General features: G+C 41.6%; 1 protein-coding gene across 4 annotated transcripts; it reads left to right on the plus strand.

Moving 5' to 3' along the window:
- Positions 1 to 1,224: 1,224 nt before the first annotated feature.
- pde6d (phosphodiesterase 6D, cGMP-specific, rod, delta) lies at positions 1,225 to 21,175 on the plus strand. 4 transcript variants are annotated; one of them, XR_006756969.1, is made up of 7 exons: positions 1,229 to 1,617; positions 16,694 to 16,782; positions 18,532 to 18,657; positions 20,137 to 20,242; positions 20,555 to 20,615; positions 20,784 to 20,883; positions 20,996 to 21,175. XR_006756969.1 is itself a non-coding variant. In XM_045687905.1 (6 exons), the coding sequence occupies exons 2-6, from the start codon at positions 1,550 to 1,552 to the stop codon at positions 20,634 to 20,636; spliced, it is 471 nt and encodes a 156-aa protein (XP_045543861.1). In that variant the 5' UTR covers positions 1,225 to 1,326; positions 1,518 to 1,549; the 3' UTR covers positions 20,637 to 21,175. The 4 variants fall into 4 exon arrangements, 2 of the variants coding, with proteins under 2 accessions (XP_045543861.1, XP_045543862.1); XM_045687905.1 differs by having other exon boundaries at positions 1,225 to 1,326; positions 1,518 to 1,617; positions 20,555 to 21,175; XM_045687906.1 differs by having other exon boundaries at positions 20,784 to 21,175.
- The last annotated feature ends 128 nt before the right edge of the window (positions 21,176 to 21,303 follow it).

A 21,303-nucleotide genomic window follows, 5' to 3' on the forward strand; every position in this document is an offset into this window, starting at 1 on the left:
ATCTCTAGTTTTATCCATTCCTGTGAACGGGTTTGATAACTTATGATTCTTAACTTTATTAATGATGTTACATATAGAGGGAGTTTCTGTCAGATTGCTTTGTAAATAAATTAAACAGAATGCAGCTTTCTTCTTACAGACAGAGAGGTCCATCACACATTTTATACAGACTACAATGATGAGTCCTAAAATTGTCCCCTGTGATAAAACCTATTGCTGAATGGTAGACTGTGTCCAAGGGTTTTAAAACAGAGGTTGCCGCATGCATGTTAACAATATCACCAAAATCAAATACAGGGAGAAGCGTTGTTTGAACAATCTTTCTCTTATTTTTAATATTAAGGCATGATTCATTTTGATATATAAAAAATATAATCTTGGATGCAGTCTACCATTCAGCAATACATTTTATCACAGGGGACAATTTTAGGACTCATCATTGTAGTCTGTACAAAAATGTGGGATGGACCTCCGTCTGTAAGAAGAAAGCTGCATTCTGTTTTATTTATTGAATCAAAGTCATCACGAATGGCCTGCTGCACTGAGGTGGCACAGGAATACAAAACTGTGTCATCTGCATAGAGATGAATGGTACAAGTATTAACAGTGTTTCCTATGACAGTAATATACAAAGTGAACAATCATGGACCCAAAATCGAACCCTGAGGAACACCTTTTGGAATATCAAGAAATTCAGATTTAAACCCATCTATCCAGATGGCCTGAGTTGTCGCTAAGATAATTCTGAAACAATAAACAGGCTGTATATCCCAGGCCTACTCTTGATAATTTCTTCAGCAAAACAGAATGATCAACAGTGTCGAATGCCTTTGACAGGTCAATGAACAAGGCAGCACAGCTCTTTTTAGCATCCAAGACATTGACAAGATCATTAACAACTAGCGTGGTTGCTGTGGTAGTACTATGCCCAGGCCTAAAACCTGATTGGTTTATATTAAGAATACAATTATCAGATAAAAAAGGAAACTCAGGATTGTGTAATCATACTATTTGTTCATGGTTCTATCTAGACAATTTGATTTAAAGCACAGGTGCAACAGCCCCTACACTAGATGCATAGCTTTTGTGTCTGCAAATTGAGCGGTGCTCCTCTAATATCTCTGTATGATTAATCTTGTATAGATTCACTCATGCAAGAAAAGGGGGCGTTGACTCCGTTTTTGGCGTTGCCACTGGTGACGCGTCTCCCCCAGCCAAATCCCTCCCTAGACGCCCGGTTTCATTTGTTGTTTTGTGTGTTGCTTTGCTACGGCGCAAGGTGTTCGGACGAATTAGCTGTCAATCTCCGACCAAAATATATTTAGGGTAGGTTGATTAAGGGATCAGTACTGTAGCAGTTCCCAGTGAGATTAATTCTGGGTCTGCTAGAGGTTAATGTGATATTGCAAGAGTCCTTGGACTTTATGCCATTTTCAGGTGCATTTACATTAGCTTGGTAAAGCTAACTAGCTAGCTACTGTACAGTAACATCACAAGCAACCTCTTGTTTTTTTTAGCTGTTTTTTTTTCTACGCTCACGAAATTGAAGATGTCCGACTCCGACATAATGTCTTCAACCGAAGACAGAGCCAAGGAGATTCTGAAGGGGTTTAAGCTGTATCCTTTTCAATTAAGTGAGGTTTGCTTGGTTGTTTAGCTAGCTATTTGGCTACAGTCTTCAGTTAACGTAACTGGCTTAGCTAGCTACCTGTCCTTGCTGTACCACGTTGGCTACCGTTACGTCGTTAGCTAGTTCGTGGATGGCTAGTCTAGGTAACGTTAGCGAAGTTAGATAATATTTTCAGTCTGTTGATGGTTTATTAACTAACTAGCTGGTAACGTTAGTGCTGCTAGTGTCTTTCTTGGCCATGGTCTGAATCTAACGTTAGTTTGCTGTCAAGTTAGCTTAACGTTAGCTAACAGTAATAGGCCTCGCTATCTTATCTAGTTATATACTCAACTCATAGATGTGGTGGTTAACTTTAGCCAATTACTTCGGATAAGTTGATGAGGAGAAGTTACATTGGACAATGATAAGCTATTTAGATATGCATTTAATTGAACATGTAAACATAGGTTAGCTGAATTGTTGCCGTCGCTAGTTAGCTGACTAGCACTAAACTTGGGTAGTCGTTTGCTGATGCTCCCGCTCAGTCTCTGTAGCGCTAGCTGTTCGAACATACAGAACAGTATTGGCCAATTGTCATGCATTGCCTATTACTTGTGCAAGAGCATCGTTTCCTACAGCATCAGTTTCAAGTTTTCGGATGATGGTAGATGAAGGGGAGGAAAGATTTTCAGACAGGAGTTGTGTATATGTGCCATTCAGAGGGTGAATGAGCAAGACCAAAATATTTACGTGTCTTTGAATATGGCATGGTACGGTAGTAGGTACCAGGTGCACGGGTTTGTGTCAAGAACTGAAACACTGTTGGGTTTTTTTCTTCATAAAAGCGTCTTCTAAATGGCATTATTTATTGTATTATTTAAGTTCTCCGCTGTTTCCCGAGTGTATCAATAATGGTCCGCCAGCCAACTTGACACAACTGGGGGAAGCATTGGAGTCAACGTGGTCCAGCATCCCTGTGGAATGCTTTCGACACCTTGTAGAGTCCCTGCCCCGATGAATTGATGCTATTCTAAAGGCCAAAGGTGTTCCTAATGTTTTGTACACTCAGTGTATAATTTAGTGAGTGTGCCTCAGTGCAAGATAGATTTTGGTGCATATAGTTTGTGTATCATTAATTCACTATTTAGCAGTCTTGTGGCTGTCTCGGAGCCTTTTGGTCCAAGAGCCAATGTTCCGGTACTGTTTGCCGGGCGGTAGCAGAGTGAACAGTCTATGGCTTGGGTGGCTGGAGTCTTTGCCAATTTTTTTAGGCCTTCCTCTGACATGGCATAATATAGAGGTACTGGATGGCAGGGAACTCTGCTCCAGTGATGTGCTGGGCTGTCTGCACAACCCTCTGTAGCGCTTTGCGGTCAAGGGTGGTGCATTTTCCGTACCAGCCATTCAAGATGCTCCCGGTGGTGCAGCTGTAGAACTTTCGAGGATCCGAGGGCCCATGCCAAATCTTATCAGCCTCCTGAGGGAGAAGAGGTGCAGCCGTACCCTCGTCGTGGGTATGGACCCCGTTAAGTCTTTAGTGATGTGGACAACAAGGAACTTGAAGTTCTCAACCCACTCCACAACAGCCTGCTCCTGCTGAATACTGTGCTTGTGACAGGAGTTTTCACAAAGATTTCAGCTATAGTTCGAATCGGAGTTCGACTATGACTTATCATAAAGTGTCACTTTATGATAGCTTTGGTCTTCCAGCAATATTGTGTATTAGCAGAAAGCAGGATCCCCCCATTATACTGAAAGGAAGAAAGAAAAAAAATCGGTGTTCATGTAATAAAGTTTAGAAGACAATCATAATTGCTTTCTAATACACTAGATGTATGTCCTTGAACTAATTTACTTTTAAATCGCACACAGAAAAAGTTATAAGGATAATATAGTTGCTAATGGCAGCTTGCAGTAACCTGGTCAGCCTTCAACTTGAGTTACTCAATGAGGGGGCAGCACTGAGCCTGCAATGTCTCTTCCTGGAGTAGCTGTGTGCATGTTATGTCTCCATGAGACAATGCGCTATTGAGTCTTCACATGGGAGTGAATGGTGTCACGTGATCGATGGCATTGTCCTTTCATATATACAGTACCAGTCAAAAGTTTGGACATGCCAACTCATTCAAAGGTTTTCCTTTATTTTCTACATTGTAGAATAATAGTGAAGACATCAACTATGAAATAACACATATATGGAATCATGTAACAAAATAACTGTTAAACAAATCAAAATATATTTGAGATTCTTCAAAGTAACCACCCTTTGTCTTGATGACAGCTTTGCACACTCATTGGCACTCCATCACTCTCCATCTTAGTCAAATAGCCCTTACACAGCCTGGAGCCTTTAGTAGGGGTTTCTTTGCAGCAATTTGACCATGAAGCCTGATTCACGTAGTCACCTCTGAACAGTTGATATCTGTTACTTGAACTCTGTGAAGCATTTAGTTGGGCTGCAATTTTTAAGGCTGGTAACTCTAATGAACTTATCCTCTGCTGTAGAGGTAACTCGGTCTTCCTTTCCTGTGGCGGTCCTCATGAGAGCCAGATTCATCATAGCGCTGGATGTTTTTTGTCATGAAGAAACGTTCAGAGTTCTTGAAATTTCCCCAGAGCGGACCTCTGTTGCAGAGGATAAGTTGATTAGAGTTACCAGCCTCAGAAATTGCAGTCCAAATAATTGCTTCACGGAGTTCAAGTAACAGACATCTTAACATCAACTGTTCAGAGGAGACTGTGTGAATCAGGCCTTCGTGGTCGAATTGCTGCAAAGAAACCACTACTAAAGGACACCAATAAGAAGAGACTTGCTTGGGCCAAGAAACACGAGCAATGGACATTAGACTGGTGGAAATCTGTCGTTTTGGTCTGAGTCCAAATTTGAGATTTTTGGTTCCAACCGCTGTGTCTTTGTGAGACGCAGAGTAGGTGAACAGATAACCTCCACATGTGTGGTTCCCACCGTGAAGCATGGAGGAGGTGTAGGGGTGCTTTGCTGTTGACACTGTCAGTGATTTATTTAGAATGCAAGACACATTTAACCAGCATGGCTACCACAGCATTCTGCAGTGATACGTCATCCGATCTGGTTTGGGCTTAGTGGGACTATCCTTTGTTTTTCAACAGGACAATGACCCAAAACATACCTCCAGGCTGTGTAAGGGCTATTTGACCAAGAAGGAGAGTGATGGAGTGCTGCATCAGATGTCCTGGCCTCCATAGTCACCCAACCTCAACCCAATTGAGATGGTTTGGGATGAGTTGACCGCAGAGTGAAGGAAAAGCAGCCAACAAGTGCTCAGCATATGTGGGAACTCCTTCAACACTGTTGGAAAAGCATTCCAGGTGAAGCTGGTTGAGAGAATGCCAAGAGTGTGCAAAGCTGTCATCAAGGCAAAGGGTGGCAACTTTGAAAAATCTAAACCACAAAATATACTGCTCAAAAAAATAAAGTGAACACTTAAACAACACATCCTAGATCTGAATGAAAGAAATAATCTTATTAAATACTTTTTTCTTTACATAGTTGAATGTGCTGACAACAAAATCACACAAATAATCAATGGAAATCCAATTTATCAACCCATGGAGGTCTGGATTTGGAGTCGCACTCAAAATTAAAGTGGAAAAACACTACAGGCTGATCCAATTTTGATGTAATGTCCTTAAAACAAGTCAAAATGAGGCTCAGTAGTGTGTGTGTGTGTGTGTGGCCTCCACGTGCCTGTATGACCTCCCTACAACGCCTGGGCATGCTCCTGATGAGGTGGCGGATGGTCTCCTGAGGGATCTCCTCCCAGACGTGGACTAAAGCATCCGCCAACTCCTGGACAGTCTGTGGTGCAACGTGGCGTTGGTGGATGGAGCGAGACATGATGTTCCAGATGTGCTCAATTGGATTCAGGTCTGGGGAACGAGCGGGCCAGTCCATAGCATCAATGCCTTCCTCTTGCAGGAACTGCTGACACACTCCAGCCACATGAGGTCTAGCATTGTCTTGCATTAGGAGGAACCCAGGGCCAACCGCACCAGCATATGGTCTCACAAGGGGTCTGAGGATCTCATCTCGGTACCTAATGGCAGTCAGGCTACCTCTGGCGAGCACATGGAGGGCTGTGCGGCCCCCCCAAAGAAATGCCACCCCACACCATGACTGACCCACCACCAAACCGGTCATGCTGGAGGATGTTGCAGGCAGCAGAACGTTCTCCACGGCGTCTCCAGACTCTGTCACGTGCTCAGTGTGAACCTGCTTTCATCTGTGAAGAGCACAGGGCGCCAATTTTCCAATCTTGGTGTTCTCTGGCAAATGCCAAACGTCCTGCACGGTGTTGGGCTGTAAGCACAACCCCCACCTGTGGACGTCGGGCCCTCATACCACCCTCATGGAGTCTGTTTCTGACCGTTTGAGCAGACACATGCACATTTGTGGCCTGCTGGAGGTCATTTTGCAGGGCTCTGGCAGTGCTTCTCCTGCTCCTCCTTGCACAAAGGCGGAGGTAGCGGTCCTGCTGCTGGGTTGTTGCCCTCCTACGGCCTCCTCCACGTCTCCTGATGTAGTGGCCTGTCTCCTGGTAGTGCCTCCATGCTCTGGACACTACGCTAACAGACACAGCAAACCTTCTTGCCACAGCTCGCATTGATGTGCCATCCTGGATGAGCTGCACTACCTGAGCCACTTGTGTGGGTTGTAGACTCCGTCTCATGCTATCACTAGAGTGAAAGCACCGCCAGCATTCAAAAGTGACCAAAACATCAGTCAGGAAGCATAGGAATTGAGAAGTGGTCTGTGGTCCCCACCTGCAGAACCACTCCTTTATTGGGGGTGTCTTGCTAATTGCCTATAATTTCCACCTGTTGTCTATTCCATTTGCACAACAGCATGTGAAATTTATTGTCAGTGTTGCTTCCTAAGTGGACAGTTTGATTTCACAGAAGTGTGATTGACTTGGAGTTAAATTGTGTTGTTTAAGTGTTCCCTTTATTTTTTTGAGCAGTGTATATTGTTTTTTTAACACTTATTTATTTTTTGGTTACTTCATGATTCCATATGTGTGTGTGTGTGTGTGTGTGTGTGTGTGTGTGTGTGTGTGTGGTAGAAACCTGAGGATGGGTATAGAGTCTTTGCAGGTAGTCAGTGCGACCCAAATAGTGTCTGGGAGAGAGGGAGGGCAGTGGTAGATATGAGTTACAACAGCCTGCCCTATGTCTAACATGTTTAATCCTACCATAGTGGAGGAGGTCATTTGAGGAGCTTTCCATGTCCCTTCAATGGGTAATGTTTTGTGCATCTCTCCTACTGTAGCTCAGATACAAGCCCTTATTCTGGTTTACATAGGCTAGTACAAGCCAACGGTCCCAAAATAGGCTCGGTAATGCGGACGAGAATAATCACACCTACGCTACTACCACCGGCTTCAAGACTGAAGATCCATCGTTCTTTAATTACACCCTGTACATTAAACATGACTTGGTAGCACTGAGGGTAGGCCTATTCAGTGTTGAATAGGTAAGGGATCGTGGCTCAAGTAGCAGGCTGTGTATTCATGACATTCAAGGCAGGCTTCATTTTCTAGGCTTCTCATTCTTAAATCCTTGATTTGCAAGGACAAGGATTTACTGCCTTATGGTCCTCCTAACAGGCCTGGTGACTGAGTTTTTAACGTGCTACCAGGCACTGCATGGAGCCACAGCCGGCCGCATACTCCTAGAGTACCACAGTCGAGGTCATAATACCCATAAAACCTAGCAGTGAAACACTGAAATGGTTCCAATCGTTTTTTTCCACTGTTCATTTTTCCTGTTTGTGATTATAGGAACACTTGAATGAAGGTCTGTTTCGTGTAGGCTTACCTGGTGTGACGTTTTGATAACCGTGCAAATCTCTCTCGGACAAGGTCCCACTTTTTATTTATTTTGTTTGCCCCCTTTTTTCTCCCCAATTTCGATCTTGTCTCATCGGAAGAGGCGAAGGTTGAGTCATGCATCCTCTGAAACATGACCCGCCAAACCGCGCTTCTTAACACACGCCTACTTAACCCGGAAGCCTGCAGCACTAATGTGTTGGACGAAGCACAGTTTACCTGACAACCGAGGTCAGCCGGCAGGCACCTAGCCCGCCACAAGGAGTTGCTAGAGCGTGATAAGCCAAGTAAAGCCCCCCTGGCCTAATGCAGACTACACTCGGCCTATTGTGCGCCACCCTATAGGACTCCCGATCGTGGCTGGTTGTGATACATTCCAGGATCGAACCCGACTCTGTGACACCCTTAGCACTGTGATGCAGTGCCTTAGACCGCTGTGCCACTTAGGAGGCCCCGGACAAGGTGACTTTTATCAATATATTTGCCTGTATTTACACTAGTAGGCAAAGTTATGTAACCTTATTTAGTCAGACCTACTATGGTGGGTTGTAAAGTAATTGGTATTCACATGTTTCTTTTTTAGGTAGAATTACTGTCATGTTATTGATGCCTAATTGCATACCTTATTTGCACTTTCTCTATTCCAGAACCAATGAGTGTGATGGAGTCTCATCACCTCTCAACTAGGCAAGCTGTTTCAACCTGGAACACTTTTCTCCTGCTTTGGTCTGTTTGTCGTTGCAGGAAGTCCTGAAGAGCTGGAGTGTATGAAGGGTTTTGTCCCAGCCCAGCTCTAACACCTGGCTTAAATAATCAACATAATGAATCACGGTTGTAAGCTAAGATTTGTATTCCAATATGAGCTGGGCAGGAACAAAAGCTTATACATACTCCTGCCATTCAGATCTGTAATTATTCTATACTATGTGTACACATTTTTCATGGGGAGGGGAATTAATTTAGATGGTATTACTATATATAATGCATGTCACACTCAAGTTGAACTTGTTGACTGCTGCTAAGCTGGCAGCTGCTAAGGGAGCAGTTGCAACTAGAAGGCATCACTGGTCCACACCTGCCCTGTCTGTCGGATGAGTAGTATTGGTTTGTACTGCATGTGCCTTTAGGTTCCTCTCCATGTGTAGGCTATTGTACAGTCTTTCATACAGTGCATTCTGAAACTTTTTAAGTTACAGCCTTATTCTAAAATTGATTCCCCCCCCACCCCCATCAACACAATACTCCATAATGACAAACAAACAGGTTTAGAAATTTGTGCAAATTCATTAAAAATAAACTGATATCACATTTACATAAGTATTCAGACCCTTTACTCAGTACTATGTTGAAGCAACTTTGGCAGTGATTACAGCCTTGGGTATGATGCTACAAGCTTTGCACACCTGTATTTGGGTAGTTTCTCCCATTCTCTGCAGATCCTCTTAAGCTCTGTCAGGTTGGATGGGAGTGTCGCTGCACAGCTATTTTCAGGTCTCTCGAGAGGTTCGATCGGGTTCAAGCCCGGGCTCTGGCTGGGCCACTCAAGGACGTTCAGAGACATGGCCCAATGCCACTCCTGCATTGTCTTGGCTGTGTGCTTAGGGTTGTTGTGCTGTTGGAAGGTGAACCTTCACCCCAGTCTGAGGTCCTGAGCGCTCTGGAGCAGGTTTTTAATCAAGGATCTCTGTACTTTGCTCCGTTAATCTTTCCCTTGATCCTGACTAGTCTCCCTGCTGCTGAAAAACATCAACACAGAATGAAGTTGCCACCAGCATGCTTCACCGTAGGGATGATGCCAGGTTTCCTCCAGATGTCACACTTTGCATTCAGGCCAAATAGTTCAATCTTGGTTTCAACAGACCAGAGAATTGTATTTCTCATGTTCTGAGAGTCCTTTAGGTGCCTTTTGGCAAACTCCATGCGGACTGTCATGTTCCTTTTAGTGGCTTCCGTCTGGCCACTCTACCATAAAGGCCTGATTTGGTGGAGTGCTGCAGAAATGGTTGTCCTTCTGGAAGATTCTCCCATCTCCACAGAACCTTTTGGAGCTCTGTCAGAGTGACCATCGGGTTCTTGGTCACCTCCCAGAGCAAGGCCATGCTCCCCCGATTGCTCTATGAGTCTTGTTAGTTCCAAATGTCTTCCATTTAAGAATGATTGAGGCCACTGTGTTCTTGGGGACATTCAATGCTGCAGAAATGTTTTGGTACCCTTCCCAATATCTGTGCCCTGACACAATCCTGTCTCTGAGCTCTACGGACAATTCCTTCTACCCAATGGCTTGGTTTTTGCTCTGACATGTACTGTCAACTGTGGGACCTTTTATATAGACAGGTGTGTGTCTTTCCAAATCATGTCCATTTAATTTACCACAGGTGGACTCTATCAAGTTGTAGAAACATCTCAATGATGATCAATGGAAACAGGATGCACCTGAGCTCAATTTCGGATCTCATAGCAAAGTAGTCTGAATACTCATGTAAATAAGGTATTTCTCTTCTAAAAAAAATGTTTCCAAACATTCCTAAAAACCATTTGTTATATATATATTTTTTTTTGTCCATTATGGGATATTATTTGTAGATTGAAATATTTGCTCAATTTTAGAATTAGCCTGTAACGTAACAATGTAAGGGGTCTGAATACTTTCTGAATGTACTGTATGTGTAGTAGTTTCTCACATTGCTTAGTTTATCATTTGTGTCAACTTTGCGGGGGGTTGAACACTTCTCTAATCAAAAATGTGTTATTTTCCATTTAATTATTCTTCCACTTTGAAGATTTTTATTTAATTAAATTTTTTACAAAAAAATGACATCCATTTTAATCCCACTTTGTAACACAACAAAATGTGGAAGAAGTCAAAGGGTGTGAATACTTCCTGAAGGCTTTGTAGCTGCATTTAGGCATGGCTTCCTTATTTTTCTGAAGTATTTCTCATTCTACTGGAGTTTACCTAGTATTTTATACTGAACAAAAATATGTACACAACATGCAATCATTTCAAGTATTTTACTGAGTTACAGTTCATATGATGTGTTGCTGCCATGCTATGTTGTCTTAGGTATCTTTATGTGGTGTCTCTCTTGTCGTTGTGTGTGTTTAAAAAAAAAATCCCAGCCCTCGTCCCCGCAGGAGGCATTTTGGTAGGCCGTCATTGTAAATAAGAATTTGTTCTTAACTGACTTGCCTAGTTAAATAAAATTTGAGGAAATCAGTCAATTGAAATAAATTCACTAGGCCCTACTCTATGGATTTTACATGATTTTAAATACAGATATGCAACTGTTGTTCACAGATACCTTAAAGGAAATGGGCCTCAGGATCTCATCACGGTATTTCTGTGCATTCAAATTGCCATCGATGAAATGCAATTGTGTTCGTTGTCCGTATCTTATGCCTGCCCATACCATAACCCCACCGCCATCATGGGGCACTCTGTTCACAACGTTGACATCAGCAAACCGCTCGCCCACACAGCGCCATACGTTGGAGGCGGCTCTGGTGGGCATTCCTGAAGTCAACATGCCACTTGCATGCTCCCTCAACTTGAGACATCTGTGCCATTGTGTTATTGTCCCCAGCACAAGGTACACCTGTGTAATGATCATGCTGTTTAATCAGCTTTTTGATATGCCACACCTGTCAGGTGGATGGATGATATTGGCAAAGGAGAAACACTCACTAATAGGGATGTAAACAAATTTGTGCACATAATTTGAGAGAAATAAGCTTTTTGTGCATATGGAACATTTTGGGGATTTTTTTATTTCAGCTCATAAAACATGGGATCGACAGTCCTGTTTGGCACAGTTGGTAGAGCATGGTGCTTGCAACGCCAAGGTTGTGGGTTCTATTCCCGCTGGGGACCTGTGACAAAAGTATGGAAATGTATACACTCATACTCTTATCCAGAGCAATTTACAGTATCTGCTAAAATGGCTAAATATTTGTTTATATTTTTGTTCAGCGTGTATTAAGCCTACCTTCAACATCCCAGTTATTTCTCTATTTGTAACTCACCCACCAAAAATCACAATATGCAGTTTTACATTTTGCTTTATTTGTGCTGGTCTAATTCCTATCATGGAAAAGCAGAAGAATCTGTGCGCTCTCAGATGAATAAGTAATTTAAGCTTTACTTCAAGTCAGATGTTTATTTTATGTATGCATTGTTTACTATTTAGATTTCTTTAAAACTATGTAATTATTGGAGTTAAGGTGATTGATCGGTGACTAGGTGCATTCTTGTCAAATAAATATGCCTATTCATTCATGACCTGTTAAATTCTACTATGAATTAGTCTGGCTTTGAATCTACAACAGAACGTGTCAACAAGTTAGTTCTGAATCGCTTTAATACAGCAGTGCATTCTGACACCATTTAATTGAAATAGATATCACCTCGTTCATATAGTTGGCAGAAATAAGGGATTAAATGTAGACCACCAGCTGAAGGAGAAGAGGATCTGGTCAAATAAGGCTAAATTGCTAATATCATCTAGGTAGGTTAGCTAGCTAGCTAGCGTCTTTGCAAAAAATATATGTAGCTTAGTATTCATGGCATAATGTAAATATCTGACTGATAGTATTGTGTACAAGACCAAATGCATAAATAAGCTAACAAATATTATTTTAAATAAAATATAGATCAGTAAATCAAAATATTTTGTTTTGTTTCAAGGTAGCTAGCTAGCTGACAGGAAAGGTGTTCGCTAGAGATGGCCTGCAGGAATTTATAGTCTGCAGGAATTTATAGTCTACTTTGATGGTAATTAGCATTTTCACATTTGAAAGTAAATGGAGCTGACTATATTGATAAAAGTAACCTTGTCCTAGAGCGATTTACATGGTTATCAAAACGTCATGCCAGGGAAAGCCTACATGAAACACAGACCTTGTATGAAAGGGTTCTAAAATGGGTGGTTTAAAAATGTAGGACCAATTTCCGTGTTTGACCGCTAGGTTTTATGGGGCTCTATTGTGTAACTGATTTTAGGACCTTTGCAAAAGAGGTTAGCCTTTGAATTTTTGTTTTGTTGTGGCTTGCGAGAGAATCCCGAGTGGCGCAGTGGTCTAAGGCACTGCATCTCAGTGCAAGAGGCATCACTACAGTCCCTGATTTGAATCCAGGCTCTGATTGGGAGTGCCATAAGGTGGCACACAATTGGCCCAAGAATTTGTTCTTAAATGACTTGTCTAGTTAAATAAAGGTTACACTTTTATTTCAAAAAGATTATACAGAGGATAGTCAAGTTGTTTGAAGTTTAAGCTGATCCTCCTGAGACCAAGCAATCAATCTGTACTCTGAGGAATTGTCCATCTTTGAACTAAAACCAAAAACTCCTTCCTTCCCCCCTCTTTAAAATTTTACGTAACGAGCATCAGATTAATCGTGATTACAACATCATCAAGAAACAGGCTACATTCACACAGATTTCTCAAGGTTTTTCCATCAAATGAATCTAGAAGTGGTGTATTTATTTGATGTGAATCGCTTTGTGTGCCATGTGGTGACTATCGGGTTAAGGAGGTTAGGAAGTCTTCCCCAGTATGACCAGGTTTTTGGCCAGTAGGTCATTGTCTTATGCAATGAGGATATTTATAGAAAGCACTAGAAGTTGTATCACAGCAGGGATAATTCAAAGAAGGCACAAAAGACGTGCTACAACTCAGCTTCATCACCAATTTGCTTGTTTGCAGACTTTGACGTCTAGCATAATATTCACATTCTGTAATGAATGTAGGTATAACCTGAAATTATGAAAATGTGATTTGTGTGCTATTCCCTTGTGCTGCCTAATCAGATTATTTGATACTTTGATTCCTGGGAACTGCCTTGCATCCATGAATAACCCAGTACTGTGTGCCTTATGCCTAGGCTATAGCCGATTACCCAAGTCGTGCTGAGAATCCTGCCTTTCCATAGAACACCACAGTATTTTAGTAAGCCGCCCTACAGTAGTTCATTGTATTGAAAAACCTCTCTGCAGTTTGGTTAATTAGACAAATGTACATCTCAGACTAAAAATCTACGGGCTACATGACTGATTTATGTATGATGATGCTGCTGCTGCATTGGGCTTCCTGGCTTGTACAGGAACACTGCTTCAACATCGCCTCTGTTATGTCCCTAAGGAAAGGCAAAGGCTGGCCTCGGAGGAGAATGCAGTGTGCACTGCAGCCAGCTTCTGCTTCCCCTGAGTAGACCTGACTTGCATTTTAATCTGTCCCTGTAACAAACTGATTCACAGAACTGTGTGAACACAATGACTGGCTAACCTCACAGTGAAAGTCTGAGTTGGTCTAGTGGTAGGATATTTGAACTGTTGGACTTCAGAAAAGTAAAACTGTCTCAATTGCATTTCTGAAGATGTATGTTAAAAAATAGTTTTTTGAGATGTATTCATTTGCAATGGTTTCATTTGACAGTTTATGCAATATTGCATGCGTCATGACTTTTATATCTCGTGTTTATTGCATGTGCAGTCAAATGTGATTTTCCTGTGTTTTAGATTCCCACTATGAGGTGGGAATAATACTCTGTGATAGTCTAAGATCTGTTTGAAAAGACCGGTTTTTGAAATGTCAGCTTTGTTTGCATGGGTGGGTTCTTTGGACCACTTGGCTACATCACCCGGTGATACAAGTTAACCCTATCAGTCCCGAGACGCCAGCGAAAATCGGCTTTTCATTTATCTGACTTTTCATTTATCTGCATGTCCAGCCTTTATATTTAGTCTCAGAATGAAGTGTTTTACCATGTTCTTTTCAGGACAACCACGGCTCCAAGTAGAACACGAAGCAATTTGACATAAACAGTTGCATTCATGAGTTTTATTGACAAATCTCAACAACAACTAAAATGTCTGATAAAAATGCATTTCTGAATGCTGTAAATACAGAAATTGTTTGCTCTGTGGGAAATCAATATCCAACTAGTCAGTGACAACTGTGTAGAGTTTGACAGCAACTATGAGCTTATTACAGTATTATAGACGGTGTGACCTTGGATTCATTTGGTTAAGACCATAACAAAGAGAGTTTGCCCTCCATTAATAGCTCGTTTTCAGGTTATATATCCCTCACATTAGGCTCCTCCAATTATGCCCCTCACTTATGCCCCCGGACAGTCTTAGCAAAATTGTTCATGAAGAAATTGCTTTTTTGCTAAGACGTTACTTTTGTTTCTTTTTGACCATTTGAATTGAAAAACAATCACAGTAAGGTACTTAATTGTTATCCAGAACAAATTTGATATTGAGAAGAAGGGGGAAAAAAGTTTACATGGACCATTTTTAAAGCTATTCTTTAAAAATGAATGGGGCTTAAGTGAGGCTAGCATGCCCCTAGGGGCTAATTAAAAGCCTGTTTGAGTATATTGGGGAACAAGGGTCTATCCCCCCTGAGGATCTTCTCTGCTTAGAGCCAGGGATCTCAGTAGGTGTGATCCTGGAGACATCTGTCACCTGTTTCCCCACTGGGCCTAATATAACTGCGTTGAGCTGACATCTCTATCCGGGCCTATTATGAAGAACTTTGTGTTGTCTAGGCCCTAGTCTATGACCTTAGAATGTACTGGAAACATTTTCCGGAATTGTTCTCTGCAGCCAGTTAATGAGCTTAATTTAAAATATATATATATAATTCACAGTGAAGCAGCAGCAGGACAGATCGTATTCTAATCCATTCATAAAACGTTAGATGGGTAGGCGCTGCTAAGTTACTCTGTCCCCCAGTCATTGTCCAGCAGGACTGACAACTGTGTTCAAATCAATTAAATGATGTTGGAGACAGACGGCACAAAGTCCACAGCCAAAATAGTACCTAACAAACCCGCTTCACACAAAGCATCCCAGTCATGTACAGAGTTTGAATGAAGGGGTAAAACTGTAGCCTGGTGTACACCAGACTGATTACCTATGTTTTCTGAGGAAGTTTCTATTGAGATGACAGAGCCACGTACTGTAGACTTGAGTATCAGTCTAGGAGGATGTGGGAAGCTGCTGGGTGGTTGGTGACTGAGCTACCCAATGTTGCTGGGCTGCAGTCTGTCAGACTTTGAAAGGATTAACTGATTCAAAGCACCACACGTTTCATCTCGCTAAGACAGTCCTAGCTCCACAGCAGCTAGCTAGCTAAGCTCCGCGTTGGAGTTGGTTGCGTCATGTTTCTGTTTTCACTTGACATCAACTGTTATTTTCCTACCTGCTGTTTTTGAAGTTTGGTCATTCTATATTTAGATTCTTATTATTAGTTTGAAAGAATTGATCCCGTGTGCTGAATGGCTCGACAGACACTTTGCTCCTCCGATTTAATTCCGTTTCGCTGTTTGAAGCCCTTAGTCATGAAATAGTGATGTCAACTGAATGGCATTGTGTCCTGAGGAGGGCTGGCGCTGTGCAGGCTGCTGCTGACACCCTGTTGGGGGGGGGGTGCAGCAGCACAGATGGTCTTGACACAAGGGTTCAGGTGCTTCTGACATGGAGTACCCTCTAGTTGACACACGAGCCACATCTTCAGGTCGGCTTCCAGAGCCGAGTCAGAAACTCTTTGTTCTGTTAGCACCAGCTGGAGAACTCTTACGTGACACACTTGCCTCGGCTTGCACCACTTGACCTATTAGAAGAGGTTAGATAGTAGCAGCTACATAATCATGGGTGGCTTTATTGGCCACTCCAATAAAATAACATTGTGTGAGAGCTGGTGTACATAACTACAGCCACAAACGTCAGCACTCTAAGAGGTTTGGAAGTATAAAAATAGACCTAGACAGTTTCTTTTTTGGCTTTAACTCGTGCCCACTAGTTGCATTATCAAGAAGACCTGTGTCCGTTGGTTAGCTTCTTTTTTTTCAGAGACTGAGTTGAACATCTTTTGCATACTTCTGGATTACCTGTTGGTTCCGAGAGATCAAAGGTTCTATATCGTTTTGTATTTACCTCCTTTTGATTGGGCTTGGCTACTGTTTGAATTGTCTATCAGTTGGCTTCCACTAAACTATCGTAACTTGATGGGTTTCCTGTTATCCTGGGTGCCACCTTGAGGAATATTGGCGTTACTTAATTGATCCCTGGCTCTGAGAGAAAATTCTAAGGTTTGCCACAAGCTGCAGACACAAACAGTACAGACCAGAAACCAGAACCTAGACAAGGCTACTGTTGCCTGATGGAAGTACATGGCTGTGTCCGTAGTGTTCCTCGACTCCCTCTGCCAGAAACTGGATGAACCTGCGTGATGCTGAGACTGGGAAGGTGCTGTGGCAGGGAACGGAGGACCTGTCTCTTCCTGGGGTCGAACATGAAGGTACTGGCAGGTTTACTGTCATCTTGCTTCCCTCCTGGAGTAAACCTGTATTTTTAGGCCTTATATTCCAACCACTACCAAGATGACCACTCGGTTCTAACCATCCCAGCAGTCAGTTTTTCCTTACGAGCTTGAACCCCTGAACCAATGTCAAAATACCCAAAATGTTCAATGTTGTGTATATTGTAATCAATAGAAAAAGGGAACATGTATTTTATGTGAGAAAGTAGCCTAGCTCTAGGTAAACATTAGGGGCCTAATTTATAAATCTATCATTTCTTCATTCGCCATTTCTGAAAAGTGCGCATGTACAAAAATAGAGAGATTTATAAACTTGGCGCACGCCATACATAAGCATGTTTCTCGTTTATAAATCAAACCTGTCATAAAACTGTGTGCGTGAACGTGCATTAGTGGGGCGGCAGGTAGCCTAGTGGTTAGAGCGTTGGACTTGTAACCGAAAGGATGCAAGATCGAACCCCCAAGCTGCCCCTGAACAAGGCAGTTAACCCACTGTTCCTAGGCCGTCATTGAAAATAAAAATGTGTTCTTAACTGACTTGCCTAGTTAAATAAATAAAAAAGTACTCCACCTGAAAAACGCTCTCCATTCACCTTTTGTGGTGACAATAACACCCTTTTTATTTGAGGTATAATTTTAAACTATTGGCATTATGCCACAGCATGCAAAAGACGTTCAATATTTAGTTAATCAATATATTATTGGGTTTCTATGTCCTACCTTGGTATAGACTATGAGCTTAAATTGGCATTGACGTCGCCACCTATCACACAGCAATACTGTAGCCTAAGTTTACCCAAACTGTCAAATATTTTACATAAAGCTATTTACTGTTTGGGCAGGATGTTTTAATCTTTTTCAGTAATTTATGCTGTATCTGGAAAAGGACTGTCAGTTACTGAAAGATAAAAATAAAAAAATGCCAAATTGTTGTGGACATGTCTGCAGAACATTTGAATTCAACAATGTTTTGCATTGACTTTCCCCCCGACCTAAATATGGACTGCCTTGCGAATTGTGAAACATTGTCTAAGGCAGGATACAAAAAAAATGGAATTCCAGTAACTTACTTACAGTAGCTTACTGAGGCCTAAATCACTAAAAGATCAATGGCCTAAATTCGACTGCATAACGGTATTATAAACCGTGCTGCCTATGATATTGCAAAACTTGAAATACATATAACCTATCTATTTACTAGGCTACTAGGTCCAATTAAATGAGAGATGCGCATGGTAAGTTGTTGTATGGCTCCTTCAGGAATATAAACCTAATCAAGACCAGAAAAGGTAATGAATATATTCTGCAATGGTTATAAAATATATAGGAAAAAGATTCCTATTTGTAATTATTTTAGATTCTAAAAGAAAAATGGATCCTCTCGGTAATGGTAAATGGCTGCATTCTTTTATTTTTTACTGTTTTTAGTTTTTTATGAATCTGCGATTTGCACAAATGACTTACTTGCCAGCTTGCAATACAATATTTCAATCACAAGCAGATGTGCTTACGCATGATCTAAAGTTGGCAGGGATGTAAGCACATTCTCACATCAAGTACATTTTTTTTAAATGCCAACTTTAGCGTGAACTGGCACACACACATTTTGGGGTATATTTTGTATATACGCACAGTTTATAAATGAGACCCCAGGATGTTGTTTGTGTTGTGACTACATTTCTTCTCTCCTAATTAGTAGTTTGACCGTCCATTTTTATTTCCTTGCAGCTCGAGTCCCCAAGAAAATTCTCAAGTGCAAAGCTGTGTCCAGAGAGCTAAATTTCTCTTCATCAGAAAAACTGGAAAAGTTCCGCCTTGAGCAGAAGGTTTTCTTCAAAGGCCAGTGCTTAGAAGGTACTAGTCTCTTTTATCTGTTTCAATAATCATGCTTTTTATATACAGGTAACAGCCAAAATAAAGGAAACACCATCATAGTGTCTTAATAGGGTATTGGACCACCACGAGCTGCCAGAACATATTCAATGCGCCTTGGCATAGATTCTAGAACTGTCTGGAACTCTGTTGGAGGGATGCGACACCATTCGTCCACAATAAATAAATGTTTTGTTGATGGTGGTGGAAAACGTTGTCTCAGGCGCCGCTCCAGAATCTCCCATAAGTGTTTAATTAGCCTTCCCTGTAGCTCAGTTGGTAGAGCATGGTGTTTGCAACACCAGGGTTGTGGGTTCGATTCCCACGGGGGGCCAGCACAGAAAAATAAAAAAATGTATGAAATTGTATGAAATGTATGCATTCACTACTGTAAGTCGCTCTGGATAAGAGCGTCTGCTAAATGACTAAAATGTAAAATGTAATTGGGTTGAGATCTGGTGACAGAGACACACACACACACACCCATTACAGACAGAAATAATCCTCAGCATCCCCACCACCCTCAGACGATCCCATAGGTAAAGAAGCCGTGGAGGTCCTGGGCTGGCGTGGTTACACGTGGTCTGCTGTTTTGAGACCGGTTGGACGTACTGCCAAATTCTCTAAAATGATGTTGGAGGCGGCTTATGGTAGAGAAATTAACATTAATTTCTCTGGCAACAGCTCTTTTGGACATTCCTGCAGTCAGCATGACAATTGCACGCTCCCTCAACTTGAGACATGGCTTATCTTTACGAAGGAGAAATGCTCAGTAACAAGGATATAAAGCTTTTTGTGCTTATGGAACATTCCTGGGATCTTTTATTTCAGCTCTGCAAACACGGGAACAACAACTTACATGTTGCGTTTACATGTTTGTTCAATATACTTTGTATGCCTCATTTACTCAAGTTTTTCCTTTATTTTGGCAGTTACCTGTATCACAGATTATCCATTTTATTGACCTGATACTGTAGTGGCCGCTCTAACAAGTAAAATAAATGTCTTCAAAAATGGAAGGTAGTCTGGAGGAGGCAAGAGCCGGTTGGACCGTTCTAGCCAATGAGAGGGCAGATACGCATGTGAACAACAGGCACAACGGTTACCACAAGTTGCCGGGATTTCATGTGTCCTACTTATATCAGTACACTCGTAACAACCTAATCATTACGAAACTTATATTCGGTCTAATGAGCCACGCATAGCAAATAAGCCATTACATTTTTGGTTAACCAAATTCGACACTAATTGACCTCCAATCAAAAACTCTTTGCTTGGTGAGCAAAAAAAAACATTTTTTAAACACCACCCACCTGCTGGAGAAGACAGATTTTGGGCTCAGTTATCCCTCTCGCTTCGCCTCTTCCTTTCTGCCTGTATGTACTAAAGAATACAATATCCGTGCATAGTGAATAAACACTCATTGAATGTATTTTGGATGGCTCTCTCCTCTACCTGCAGAATGGTTCTTTGAGTTTGGCTTTGTGATTCCCAACTCCACAAACACATGGCAGTCTTTGATAGAGGCGGCTCCAGAGTCGCAGATGATGCCCGCAAATGTTTTAACGTAAGAGTTAATATATATTTTTGATAAACTATTTAAGCCTTTTTTGCATTTATCTGCATGTGTTGTTGGGTCTTTTGGTCATTGTCCTACATGTGGGTTGTGCAATTGTTTGTAGGTAATATAGAACTGTCACTCACTAGGCTGCATCTTGAATAAGTAATGAGGCTACAGCCAAATATTCCTCCACACTTTATCTAATCTACATCAAACTTCCAGTAAACTGCAATGTCCTTGTTATGGGGGTGGCTTTGTCTCATATTTTGCAGCTAGAGATTAGTGTTTGCTGAATTGTAATGTTTTTCTCCTTTTCAGTGGAAATGTTGTTATAGAGACCAAGTTCTTTGATGACGATCTTCACGTCAGCACCTCGCGAGTACGACTTTTCTATGTCTGAAGAAGAACGAACAACTTACTTTTTTATTTTCTATTAATCCTTGAAGTGAGGGTGGGGGAAAAAAACAGGACCATGCATACACAACTGATTGTTGTTATCCAATGGTCACTGGAAGCCGAGTTCGACGGAGTGCATTTCTCTTTACAGTGACGGGTGACGGCAGCACTAAAGGGAACAGTGCAGGAAGAAACCAACATCCAACCAAGTCATCAAGATCACACTGGCTTCTTGGCAGACAAGACTTTTTGTATGTAAATATATATATATATATATATATATGTGGGCAAAGATGATGCTCATGGCAAGAAATTTTAAAAATTATTTTATTTGTACATTCATTTTTTTCCTTGTCATTCCAGAAATGTCACCCTGCGATGTACACTGCTCCATTGTCACCTTGTGTTTTCGATGTTTGCTTCCAGTTGATGTTGTGGTTGCTGATATTGTCATTGTTTGGATTTTTTTTAGCTGTTACTAATCTTGTAAAATAGACTGTGTTTATTACTACACGAATTACGGATTAAAATATGTTCACTACATTTTTTTTGTAGTTGATGAAGTTTAACTGCAACAGAATATGTGGTTCATGCAAGATATTTTGTCTCCTAGGATCCCAAACTTGGCTAGTGTATGAGGCATGGGGCACCTATATGCAAATTAGAACTAA

The sequence above is a fragment of the Salmo salar genome, chromosome ssa10, assembly GCF_905237065.1.
Source record: "Salmo salar chromosome ssa10, Ssal_v3.1, whole genome shotgun sequence".
In the NCBI taxonomy this organism is placed as follows: Eukaryota; Metazoa; Chordata; class Actinopteri; order Salmoniformes; family Salmonidae; genus Salmo; species Salmo salar.

Excerpts from the sequence above, each read along its gene's own strand:
- pde6d (XM_045687905.1), top strand. The coding sequence starts at position 1,550 with ATGTCCGACTCCGACATAATGTCTTCAACCGAAGACAGAGCCAAGGAG. Across the intron at positions 18,658-20,136 it reads CAAAGGCCAGTGCTTAGAAG|AATGGTTCTTTGAGTTTGGC; the intron begins GTACTAGTCTCT and ends CTCTACCTGCAG. Across the intron at positions 20,243-20,554 it reads ATGCCCGCAAATGTTTTAAC|TGGAAATGTTGTTATAGAGA; the intron begins GTAAGAGTTAAT and ends TCTCCTTTTCAG.